Source organism: Artemia sp. Qi Xiang Cuo, chromosome 21 (assembly GCF_049724085.1).
Source record: "Artemia sp. Qi Xiang Cuo chromosome 21, ASM4972408v1, whole genome shotgun sequence".
In the NCBI taxonomy this organism is placed as follows: Eukaryota; Metazoa; Arthropoda; class Branchiopoda; order Anostraca; family Artemiidae; genus Artemia; species Artemia sp. Qi Xiang Cuo.
The window spans coordinates 18438769-18452193 of record NC_142814.1 but is presented as its reverse complement, the minus strand read 5'-3'; the positions used below and the strand labels follow the sequence as shown (position 1 = coordinate 18452193).

Here is a 13425-nt window from a genome sequence, read left to right as displayed (position 1 = left end):
ACTTAGAGGGGTCCAATTCCAAGGCCTCATCTTCAATTTCATTGAGAATACTCATAGGGTCGCTAATTAAATTTATGAAGCAAGTTTCAAAAACCGTTAGGTCATAAACAAATTTCCATCGGTCAGGAAATTCCTTCGCGAGGCTGTTAATTATGACTGAGAAAAGGAGGGAGACCACCTTTTTTGACCATTTTTTATCTTTTTAACTCTTTTATTGACTTTATGCAGTTAAATTAATAACACTTTTTTTAGTGTCCCTTTTAATTTAGACATATTGATATCTCGTTCTTTTTTTGTATTTATTTGATTATTTTGCCCCCCCCCTTTTTCAATGTCCCTTTTAATTTTTTTCTGATTTGTATTTGTTTAAGTTTATTTCGACCAGTTTTTATCTTTTTAACTTTTTCATTGACTTTTTACAGTTTAATTATTGACTCATAAATGATTTTTCTTTTTTGTTGTTTTTTTTTGCATTTTTGACAGTTTTAGTGACACCATATGATCAGTCGACTCCTAAGGGTTGCTATGGAACAAAACGAAACAGATACGAAAAAACCTAGTGATTCCGTTTTGGTGGAGTACAAAGACAAGAAGGGTTCAAAATTTCATACTGGTGAGGTCCTAAAGGAACTAGGTGATGGTTAATTTGTCAACTTCCTGAAAAGCCAACTCCCATCCGGGAAGTTTGTGTTCCCCAGTGAAAAAGATGAGGCCTTTGGGGATACTGGAAAGGTCAAATTGCGTCTTCCAGTTCCTAGACTCTATGGTGGGACTGAACGCGTTTCAAAGATGATTATTTTTTAGATTGATCTATCTACATATGCGGAAACAGGAACAGGAAAAAACAGAAACAGGCAAAATTATGCTGCTGCAGTGCCTACCTTTGCGACTTGAAATTGAAAAGTTTTTACATGTTTTGTATTTTTCTTAATAACTGAAAACAAATTTGTGCTCACAACCAAGTCCCAGAGTACCATGCAACTGTCCCATAGTACCCAGCCCATTGGTACTATGGGACAAAATCAGTGCATTCAGAACAATCGGGCTCAACCTCTGTTATAAACATTAAAAAGTGAAAAAATTATATTAAAATGGCGAATGATTAGGCTACTCAGAGCCGGTTGATTCAGTAATATGGAGTCACAAATGTCTGAGATATACATCTTGAAGCTGAACATGTCCCAGGGTACCCACTTCTCCCCTATACAAAAAAACTTTTGCGCCAAAAAATTTGGAATCTGAAAAACACAATTGCTTTTCGCATTCAACGTTAAAAGTTCTACTCTATTCTTGCTACAGAAAACAAATCATTTTTGCTCCTCAGTTGATAATTAATAGAACTTCAGACAAAAACTATTAATTGAGATCTAAGCGTTATAATTAATATTAGCAAATGAATAAAAGCAAAATCATAGCTAAGAATAAAGTGTCGCAACAAGGAAAAGTCTGAAAAGCATTGATGTGGAAACTTCAGGAAAGAATTAACATATGAGATTAAGCTTAATATTATTGTAGTAACAAAGGAAAAATGTATATTTTTAAACATTTCTAGATAAGAGCCAAGGACCAGACAAGATTCCACGTATTATTGGAAAATTTAGCCATTTTTTCTTCTTCTTTGACTGTTTTGACAGATTGAGGTCCTCAGTGCCTGCAATTCACGAAAGGTAATGAGCGGGGGGGGGGGACATTTTCAAAATTTGGGGCACAAAGAGGTAGGGAAAATTTGCCATTTTTTCACTGACAATATCAAATAAAGGCATTTTCAATGAAAAAAGGGGTATTTTTTTCAAAATCTAGAGAGGAAGGACAAAAATCTAGGGGGTACATGGCTCCATCACCCTTCAATTGGTGCCACAAGAGGTCCACCTCCAAACCGTCAAAAATGCTTCCATGGGATAAACAATAAAGATCAGAATACCGTATAGACAAGCATAATACCGGGGTGGGAAGATATCTACGCTGCTGCTCAACTAATGGATGATTATCCTTCACTGACACCGCGTGTGGGCCTGGAGGTACAAAAGGAGCTAGGGTATGGTAGGTATGGTAAGGTATGGTAAGGTATGGTAGATAAAGGTATGGTAGGTTTCGAAAAATTCAGGTCTCTCTGAAAAATATCACCCCCTCCCCCAATAGAAGTAAAACCTTGTTTTTGATACATGTAGATTTACAGTTTTCTTAAACGCAGTGTTAATTGGGGGGGGGGAGCACTTTCCCCTATGATTTTAAAAAGACGTTTCTTTGGAATATTTTCATGAAACAAATGTCTTTTTTGGTGTTTTCATTGACAAAACTGAAAAAAACAAACACAAATTTGCCCTCACATCCCCTAAATTTTGGTGAAGTTACACCCTTGCCCAAAAGATCTTAGCATTTAGTGATAACTTGCCATTTTTGATTATTTTCTCTTTGAGCAATTGGTTCAAGAAAATTTTTAAATAAAATAGTTTATAAAGAAAATAGCAAATGCTAGCGCAGGTACGTCATTCCTATAGTCAAATCAATACTATATCACTCACAAGCAAATCCAAATAAAAGCTAGGTCAGACATCAAACACTTTCTATAGCGTCATCACTGAAAAGCCGATTAAAATAAGGAGAAATGATTTAAGATATCTCTCGTTGTTAGAAGTTAAGGTAAATCTTTCGTTGTTAGGTAAATCATCAATAGTGAACAATTTTGGGTCCAGCCCGTACTCAATCAAAAATACATGAAAAAGAAAAAATAAGACTGGTTATATTGGAAAAAAGCAACGTGTATATTTCCTTACGAACAAGCAGAAAGACTGACAGGCGGTCAGCCAGGGTGGTGTCTCTAAATCCAACACCGCCCTTCGCAAAACTTAAAATGAAAAGACAATCCTATAATTTTGGTAAGGACCTTCTGTTTTTGCTATTTAATCAAATGTCCTCCAATCCCCCCCCCCAAACAAAAAAAATTACATAGATACTAGCCCTTTTTTGATATAAAGAAACACCCATTTTCATACCTTCTACTTGGAGGGATTAAAAATCCTCACAGACAATTTGTAACTAAAACCAATACCCAATTCCAGATCATATGCCAAATTCGCAATTCAAATAAAAAATAAAATGTAAAGAAAATATTAATGATAATAATAAGTAAACAAAATAATAAGATAATAAACGTCATGTTTTGTAATAAAAATTGAACGTCGGGTTTCTGAATTATAATAGCTAGTTTTCAGGAAAAAGTTGAGATGTTAATTAAAGATACTTGCTAGAAAAAATTGTTACCGGTGTGAAACTTGAACCCAAGATTCTCCGGCGACTTCCATCACATAAAAGTTGTTTTCTTTTTAAATAACCAAAATGAAGAGGGGAAAATGTGTTCCCAGTTGCCAGGATCCATAGCGGCTGGTTGAAAGAATTCCGGAATAAGCAAGAGTAACGCAAGGACTTTCAACTGCCATGATTGGTTAGCCAAAGTGATGCTCTTGGAACCATATATTTTCTAACTTCCAGGGCTTATTAGAGACTTCAAACCTTGAAACAACACACATTTAACGATTTTGAGATTGTCTGGTTTCGCTCCTTCCCCCAAAAACAAAATTCGAGATCCCTTACTGTCTTTCCACAAAAAAAATCCAGGAATTTTGAATTTTGAATCTCAACGGTGAGACAAAATAGTGTACACTAGCCAAACTACGCATGAACTTGGTCATATTTTAATGAAACCAGAAGCAGTTCTGACCTCTCTTGCGCCCAGGACAAAATTTTGATTAGCACCCCACCTCCCCCTATGTTCCTAAAATTGCAGGCCAAATTTTAACAAAATTTTCACAGGGAGTAGGGCTCATGATGAATAAGGAAGCTGCTAAGTCTTGTTTAGGCTGGGAAGGTATTAATAATAGAATACTAATTGCTCATTTTATGACAAGAAAGTTCAGGGTATCAGTTATAGTAGTATACGCCCCTGTAGAACCGACTGACGGAGATACTAGTGACTCAGATGAATTTTACTTACTGTAACAGGAGCAAATAGACAAGGTCCCAGGCAGAAATATGATTCTATTACTGGTAGATTTTAACACCCAGGTTTGTAGAAATTGGGATTGATGGTACCCTAGCCTGGTTGAATTTGGTGTAGGAAAAGAAAACAGTAATGGATACAGACTTTTGCAATTTTGTAGGTAGGCCTATAACAATCTAGTTATAACCAACACGGTGCTTGGTCATAAAATGGCTCATAAGTTAACATGGTATTCACGTGATGGTAAGACAGCAAACCTTATTGATTATTTTAAAGTAAACCGAAGACTGGCAGGATCAATAAAAGAGGAGTGCTGTTATTGATGTTAAAAGTAAAGATCACCATCCAGTAGGGTCAAGGGTTAATTTAAAGCTCAAATATCGGAAGGGTAACTACCTCCCGGGAAGTTATGATGTTGGTAGACTCCAGGATGAGAATTTGAGAGAAATTTTCCAGGAACAGTTAAATACTAAAATTGGGAGTTTAAAATTTGATAATGTGGAAGATGGTTGGAATAATTCTAGAAAAATATTTTGTGAAGTTGCTGAAGGTGTCTTAGGGAAGAAAGCTAGGACTGCATCTAAGAATATTAGTGAAAAAGCTTTATGTTTGATAGAAAGGAGAAAGGACTTGTACAAGAATTATCTGAGTGATAGATCGTATGAAAACAGGAGGAATGTAAAGAAAGCGGAGAAAGCATTAAAATATGAACTAAGGAGGTGTGAAGTGGAGGCCATGGATAAAATTGCCGAGGATCTGGAAGATGCAGCTAGACGGCATAATAGTAAAATACTGTACTGGCACGTTAACAAATTGAGAGGGAGTAGTCAATCCGGACTTGTCCCAGTTAAAGATAGGAATGGGGTGGCAATTAGCGATAAGGAAAAAAACTAAAGAGAGATGGACCAAACATTTTGAGAACTTGCTTAACCGAGATAGAGTTGCAGGAAAAAATATAGAGGAAAATGAAAAAGTTTGTGATACCTTGGATGTGAAGGAAGGTTTGTTTTGTGAAGAGGAATTAACAACAGTACTAAAAGGATTAAAGAATAATAAGGCTCCAGGTGCTGATTGGTTGGTAAATGAATTTCTTAAATATGGTGGCTCTGAGGTTAAAAATAAGTTACTGAAGATTATGAATATGATTTTTGAAACAGGGAAGTACCTAACGATTTTAGGAAAACCTTAATTAAGCCACTTTATAAGAAAGGTGATAAAAGTGAGTGTGGTAATTATCGAGGCATTAGTCTGGTCTCTGTAGGAAGTAAACTACTTAGTATTATGATACTTTTTAGACTGAGAGATGCCGTAGACAAAGTTTTAAGAGAAGAGCAGTGCGGTTTTAGAAAAGGTAAATATGTCAATCAAGGTTTTACTCTTAGTCTAATAAAGGAGAACTGCCTGAGTGTTCAAACACCTTTGGTCCTCAGTTTTATAGATTACGAGCAAGCTTTTGTTTCTGTTGATACAGGAGCTTTAGTAAAGGTTTTATTCTTGTACATTATACCAGACAAATACATTAAAGTGATTAATGCTATGTACAAGAATAATACTACTGCAGTTAAGGTAAGAAATGAGGTAAGTAGCTGGTGTTGTATTAAATCAGGAGTTAAACAGGGATGTGTTCTATCCCCATTTGTATGGATTATTTTGATGGACTTTGTCTTAAGGAGCACAGTAAAGGCAATGGGAGACCACGGAATCAAATGGGGAGTAAAAAGTCTCCTGGACTTGAATTATGCTGATGATTTAAGCATCCTAGATGAAAGTGTGAGCAAAATGAATGAAGTTTTAGAGGTTTTGCAAATTCAGGGTGCTAAAACTAATTTGAAAATTAATGTAAGGAAGACTAAGTCACTAAGGCTAGGAATAAGTGAAGATGAAAAGGTGACGTTGGGTAATGAAAAGATTGATCAGGTGGGAAGCTTCGCTTACCTTGGTAGTATTATTAGTAAAGATGGTCGGAGCAGTGAAGATGTTAAAATAGAATAGCCAAGGCTCAGGGAATTTTTTCACAGTTAAAAAAGTTTGGAAGAGTAGGAAGATAAGTCTGCAAACCAAGATTAGAATAATAGAAGCTACAGTGATGAAAGTGGTCAAATATGGCTCCGAAAAGTGGATGAAGATTTGCTAGATGTTTTCCAGAGAAATTGCTAAAGGATTGTTCTGGGTACCCGGCTAACTTACCGTATTTCAAACAATAGGCTATACGAAAAATTTGGTTCAATACCGCTGTCTAGGGCTATAATGAAAGAAAGGTTGAGGTAGTTAGGGCACGTTGTGCGGATGAAAGATGACAGATTACCGAAGATTGTTCTTTTCGACCAACCATCTAGGGCTAAACGGAAAGCAGGTCGTCCCCGGCTGGGGTGGGAGGACGTCATAAAGAAAGATTTTAAGGAAATGGGAACTTCGTGGGAGGGTGTAAAAAGGGAGGCTTTGAATAGATTGGGCGGGAGGAGAAGCATGCGTAGCTGTGTTGGCCTCAGGCGGCATGGTGCTGCGGTGAGTTGTTAGTAGTACTAGTAGTAGTAGATTGTAAATAGATTATTGATTTGAAATTTTGCTCCCCTAAATTTATTTTCACTCGGGGCGAGTTCCCCCTCTATCCCTACCCTAAAACCGTCTCTGAATAAAACCTACGAACTGTAAGGAATCTTTCTCCCTCTATAAAAAAAAAAAAAACAAAAAAAAAAACAAATAAAAAACTCGCTTGCCTGTAAGGATATGATAAAATGCATCGTCTCTTGTTAGCGCCCGAAAACATAACGAGCTTAACGGTGGTATGCCACAGAAATACTCACTTAAGTTACCTGTCGTGTAACATGGCGTAACACGGGACCAGGTAACATCGTGTAACATCACGTGATCGTTTTCAGATTAGTGATTGGCTGCACGATACAGACACTTGCCGATTATACAAAGTAAGATTTATCAGAATTCAATTGGCAACTTATTATAATCCCAAATGATTATATTTGTTCGTTGGCATATTCCGTTCTATCCAAAATCAAGAATTTACTTACCCGCTTGTCTTCGCTTGCCCCTTAATCGATGTACCAAAAAAAATAATAATCCCAAGGATAGAATGGCTGCAACAGCGCTGGCAATGAGGCGGAGTCCTAAATCAGCTCCAATACGGCCACCTCCACTTGCGTCACCACCTTCTAAATAGTCGTCCACACAAATGAAATCACAACATGAAGTTCCAACACGGAATGATTTGCAATCCTATAAAAAAAAGAAAAAAAAATCATGATCAACTTCTGGTGTCTTAAGGATGTATCCAAGATTTTTTTTTTCTGGGAGGGGGGGGGGTAGAAACCGTAAAAACGCATCAAAATTTATTTATATGCATTTTTGTTACATTTTTAGAGTCGGGCAAACATTTCGGTGTGAGGGGGGAACCGCCCTAGACCCCCCTGGATACGGCCTTGTTTTAACTACACTTTTTTATATCAAGATTAAGATTTTTTTTTTTTGTAGCGAGGCTTTACTATAAGAAAACTATCTATCGACTTCTTTTCTTCTGGTGATTTTTGTAGGTAGGCTGTCACAGCCAGCGAAATGTTTTTAAAAATACAGATATTCCATTGAACAAATAATAAGAAAAGCGTACATACTTCGTCAAAGACCTCAGCTAAGCCATCTTCAGTGCACGAAAACGTATAAAGGAGTAAAATACCCAAAAAACGAAAAACAGACCAAAATCGAGAATCACATAGTCCAATTTTAAAATTATAATTTGAGAAAAGCGGAAAAAAAAAACAAAGAATTAAAACAGATAAAAAGATAACAAAGCAAATAGAATATTTCATATGGAAAATTGGTTCGATATTTTCAGTTTATTAAATGCCAATCGTACTTAGTTTGCATTTTTTTTAGCATTGTTGTTTTTTTTTAATTCTCAGTTTTATCAAATTTTTCATCTAATTAGAATTTTCTTATTTATTCTTGCATTAAAAACATCTTAGCAGATCTCTTTCCCCAAATATATGTTTTTATTTACGTTTCTTTTTATGGTCTTACATTTTTGTTTGTTTTCTGATAGTCTATCCTGTGTGGTCTTAAAACTTACCAACCAGGATATTACATCTTTTTAGGGGGCGCTGTACCATTTTTTTTTTGAATACATATATTTCTACTTTATTTTTATAAAACTTAGAAGCAAATTTTGAAAATTTTGTATTCTTCAGTCTTACACCCTTTTTATGACAAAAATGTTTAAAAAACGATATTTAAAAGAAATTATCAATCATGACATTCCCTTCACGGATAAACACAATTTATAGATACGACCTATTGACATAGGATAGATGTGCCAGACTCTTGCTGAGATCGAAAGAGGAACAACTTAGACAATCAATATACTAAACTCATGTTTAGTGTACTCATGACAATATATTTCCCATATATTCTATATTCATGACAACTATATATCCATATATTCCATATATTCAATATATTTCCCATATATTATATATTTCCCATATATTCTGTCACTTGTCTTTGTCTTGTCTCGCGCTAAGCTGAAAAAAACGAACGAAGAAACCGGTTAATTCTCGAGTTTTACACAGCGCAAACTTGAGTGAGCATAATACACAAGTACCAAAATTCCTTCTCCCTACATAAAATAAAAAAATAAAACTCAAATAAAATTATCAAATTTGGTAAGGCTTATTTTCCACGGGGGAGGGGGTGGGGGTATTTACGGGGGGGGGGAGGTATTTTCCACGGGGTATTTTGCGGTGGGGGGTGTATTTTGCGGGGAGCGTGTATTTTCCGCGGGGGGAGGGTATTTTCCGGGGGTATTTTCCATGGAGGGTATTTTCCGGGGGGGTTATAGCCGGATGGTAAACATCTAGAACCATTTGTGGGCCCTTAATCGGGTGCCTTGCGTCTAAGGAAACTAATGGACTAAATAACTTTTTCGGGCATGTCATGACTCATGTCATGACAACTCATGACAATCAAATATACACTAAACTCATGTTTTAGAGAATGAGATTTAAAGCTTAGAGACTGATTAAGAGATTTACAATAAATTATTACTCTTGTTTTTACGATAAAAGCTTTACCAGAAGCAAACCTGGAAGCGTCTTAAGAGAGTAAGGACTAAACAGGAAGAGGTGAACATAGATTATTACCCCTGTCCCCAGAGATAAACCGAAAAAATACGAGACTTGTTTAAATTTCTAACTTACTTATGAAAACGCCCAACACAAGCAAAATGTTAGAAATATTCCTACTAATTTGTTGCTTTCGTTTTTATAACATCCCTAGGCAAAGTATATAGAGGGAAGACAAAAAGGGTGACAAGCCTTTAGAAGTTTTGAGGGAGAAGCTCATTTTTCAAAAAAAAATCTTACCTTACCTCTTTTTATTCTAAATTGTATTGTTTGTTTTTGTATGTGTCCATTCTGCGTATACGAATATTCTTTAGGCACAAAATTATTCATAATTGATTGGAATTTCGATTATAATCATTTCAATGTGTTTAAATCTTCATATTGAAACATCCAAAATATTTGACCTTTTTTCTTTATTTTAGAGCAGTTGTTTGAGAAGATCCCTGAGAAAGTCGTTTAAAGAAGCGTTGAGAAGAGGGGGCTTTTGAGAGCTCGAAGATTTGTTGTCAACAGCCTCCTTTAACATCTAAAGCTGTCAATAATATACTTGTTACAGAGTAACAAAAAAATCTACAACCTGACAATTCTCTCCGCGATGACCAACTTGAGCTCAGTTAGAGTCCACAGTCTCCCTGCAAAAGCTGTCTTAGACGGGCCATAAAAACACAAAAACACTTTGGGATATTATGTGGTGGGACAATGAGCGGCTGCTTTAAATTAGTCTCCGGCAAAAGACACCTACCAAAGATCTCATTCAGCTAATTTTGGGAAAATTTTGATCTATTAGAACTTACGTCTTGTTTAAACCCAGGAATTAATTATGAGCCATAGCTACAGGAGGATCAGTAGACCACTTTTTCAGATTTTGAGAAATTTAAAATACCATTCATTAGCGTAACTTCTGCAATCCCACCAGATTTCTCGATGAAGACTGGTCCAGCCTAGCCTTGGACCACATTTTTCAGTACATACTGTATCCTTAAAGTATTATAGGGACTTGGTAGCTATCTCAATGTGCTTAGTTGTTATCCAGGATATATTTAGCCTAGAACAAAATTTTCTTCAAGACGGTGGCGTTTATCTGAGTTGGCCATGAAAAAGAGTTTTGGGATATTAAGCTCTGGGATAACAAGGGGCTACTTCAAATTATACTGTTCAGTGGTGTAACTTCCTTAATCACACCAGATTACTCGATGAAGACTGATCCAGCCAGCCACGCTTCGGATCAGATTACAGTATACCAAGGGCGGATCCAGGATTTTTTTCGGGGGGGGGTTACTAATTTTTGATTTTTTCGGGGGGGGGGGGTTACTAATTTTTTACTCAGTTTTCGACTAATTATACTGATTTTTACCTAGGTTTTACTAATTTTCGACTCGATAAAAAATTTCGGGGGGAGGGGGGGTTCAAACCGGGTACCCCCCCCCCCCTGAATACGGCCTTGCAGTATACATACTGTATCCTTGACGGATTATAGGGACATGGCACCTATCTCATTATTTTTGATTGATATTCAGGATATATTTGGCTTAGAACAAAATTTCCCTCAAGATGGTGGCGTTCGTCTAAGGTCCAAATGATGCTCAGGAAACTCGGGCTTCATGAATCTTTTACAGTATATTGACTTTCATAGCCTTTCTCTGGAGCCTGTTTTGTTTTCTACGAGTAATACATTTCCCATAACGGACAAATTGACTGGATAAAACCTATAATTGAATACCGTTTACTCAACAAGCCAACTAGCTTTTGCAGTGTTGGATGATGAAAAAATCCAACAGTTTTTTTTAACATTAGTTTTGCTTCGTGCCACACTCATTGTGCACATCGTAGCACACTCAGTGCACATCTTGACACGTGACACTCACACTCAGTAATTAGTTCATTGTATTGTTGTGCCTTTCAAGGTCAAAATAACGTTTTTTTATGAATGAACCTTTTCGTTTCTCGATTGACATTCATAATGCAAGGCAGATTCTGTGCCATATCTGATGCAATATGTCATGTTTATATAATGGAGTTCCGCATCAAAGGCAGCGAGCGTTTTATCACTGTCTTCATCAAAAAGTTATTTTCTTATTTTGTTTGTTTTCAGAACTTTTTAAACAGATTACGTTTATAAATTTAACATAAACAAATTGTGTCAATAAGAACGGACAAAAATTAATTAAAAAAAAGGCGTTTATTTTTCATAAAAAGCAAGATCAAAATACAAACTTGGAACGATCACACGCAAAATTGCCAGAATACTGTCAATGAAGAAATAAAAACCTCCATTAATTGCTAATGAAGCAATTAACTTTGAGTTCAAGCTTAAAAAAAAGTAGTAAAGCATTGCTGGAATTTCCCGATTTTAATACCAATTACAATGGGCATCAATTCACGAAAATGTAGAGGCGAGGGATTTTTAGACAACTTTGGGGTGCAATTCAAGGCCGTATCCAGGGGGGGGGGGGTACCCGGTTTGAACCCCCCCCCCGAAAATTTTGACCGAGTCGAAAATTAGTAAAACCTAGGTAAAAATCAGTAAAATTAGTCGAAAACTGAGTAAAAAATTAGTAAACCCCTCCCCCCCGAAAAAAAATCCTGGATCCGACCTTGGTGCAATTATATTGTTTTTCCCCCTACAAAATACTACAAAAGAAGGTATTTTTCAATGAAAATACGTAATAAAAAATGTTTTCAAAATCTAAGGGAAAGAGGGGGGGGGCAATTGCCGGCTTCCAATGGACACACCTGCCAATTACTAGCTACCAGCGAAAAAGCGTACCGGATAATAGGCGCAAACAAAAACTTAGTGTACACTCTTCTTTGGGAATTGGATAAATATATTTTGTCCGACCTCTCAACATAAAATAAATCAAAAAATCTCTAAGGAAAATACTCAGTTCCAAAAAGGAGAGATCCCCTTGCTCTCTTTGATCGAACTATTTACCCAAATGCATCATACAGGAAATAGTATAATATCGATTTTAATTCCATTAATTATAAAAGATTTCCGAAAAAGAAGTTTTCCAAAGGAAATTAAAGAGCCATATTAAACTTGCAGCAGAATAATAATTCCAACTCAGAATAATAATCATTTCCTATAATAATTTAAACTCAAAGCGAACAGAAATTAAAATAAACAATCGTGAAACATATGGAGATATCAGGTACTATTACATATGAATAAATAAAACGAGTAAAAATTATACTGAATATCCAAGTCAAACTTAAAACAAACAAAATTGCTACAAACTTCTCCCCCTTCCCTAACCTTGAAAGACTAAAGCTCGTTGCATCATTTGCGCTTTACTGAAAACATAATATATTTCAAATATTTTATTTTATATTTACAACATTAAAAAATAAAAATAGAAATTACTGTGAAACAAAATTTTGAATTGCTGATTTTCCAAGAATTAATACCATAAAATATCAAATATTCAGTTTATTTCATTAGTCTTTCGAGTCGTCTTGATTATTACAGGAATTTTGTGTTTATGTTTCGTCAATGTTTTTGAAATAAAACAAAATTATATTGTTCAAAATACATATAGTTAAAAAAAAACGCAAATGACACAACAAAGTATATGATGATACTTTTTAGACTTAGAGCTGCTACAGATAAAGTTTTAAGAGAAGAATAGCGGGGTATTACGAAGGGGAGAGGATGGGTCGATCGAATTTTCGCTCTCATAATAATATTTGAGAAGTGCCTGAGTCATCAAACACCTTTACTCCTTAGTTTTGTAAACAAACGTATGGAATATATGAGACAATGGAATCAAATGGGAAAGTAAAACTCTCCTAGACTTAGATTATGCACATGATTTGAGTGTCCTAGATAAAAATATTAGCAAAATGAGTGATTTTTCGAATGTTTTGAGAGTTCAGTGTGCAATAATAGGCTTGAACACTAAGACAAGGTTATTACTAAAGATAGTGGATGCTGTGAAGATGATAAAAGTGGAATTGTCAAGACCCAGGGTGTTTTTTTCACATTCGAAAAAGGTTTGGAAAAATAGGAAGATACGTTTACGAACAAAAATTAGAATATTGGAAGCTACAGTGATGACAGTGGCCAAGTATGGTTCTGAGTTGTGGACGCTCTGAAAGACGGAGGAGGATTTATTGAATGTTTTACAGACGAATTGTTTTGGGTACCCATCTGACTGACTGCATTTCAAAGAGTAATAAGTTGTACAAGAAATGTGGCTATCCTGCTTTCTAGGGATATAATGAGAGAATAGTTGAGATGGCTAATACAAGTTCTGCAGATTAAGGATGACAGATTGTCAAAGATCGTCTTTTCGGCCA

General features: G+C 35.8%; 1 protein-coding gene across 2 annotated transcripts in view; it reads right to left on the bottom strand.

The window, feature by feature from the left end:
- LOC148939301 (uncharacterized) overlaps positions 1-13425 on the bottom strand; it is a 96408-nt gene that overhangs the window by 24134 nt on the left and 58849 nt on the right. For both annotated transcript variants that reach the window (XM_089107186.1, XM_089107187.1), the window contains one exon: positions 7024-7228. In XM_089107186.1, the coding sequence (XP_088963312.1) occupies positions 7024-7228 (205 nt within the window). The remainder of the gene's footprint in view (positions 1-7023; positions 7229-13425) is intronic.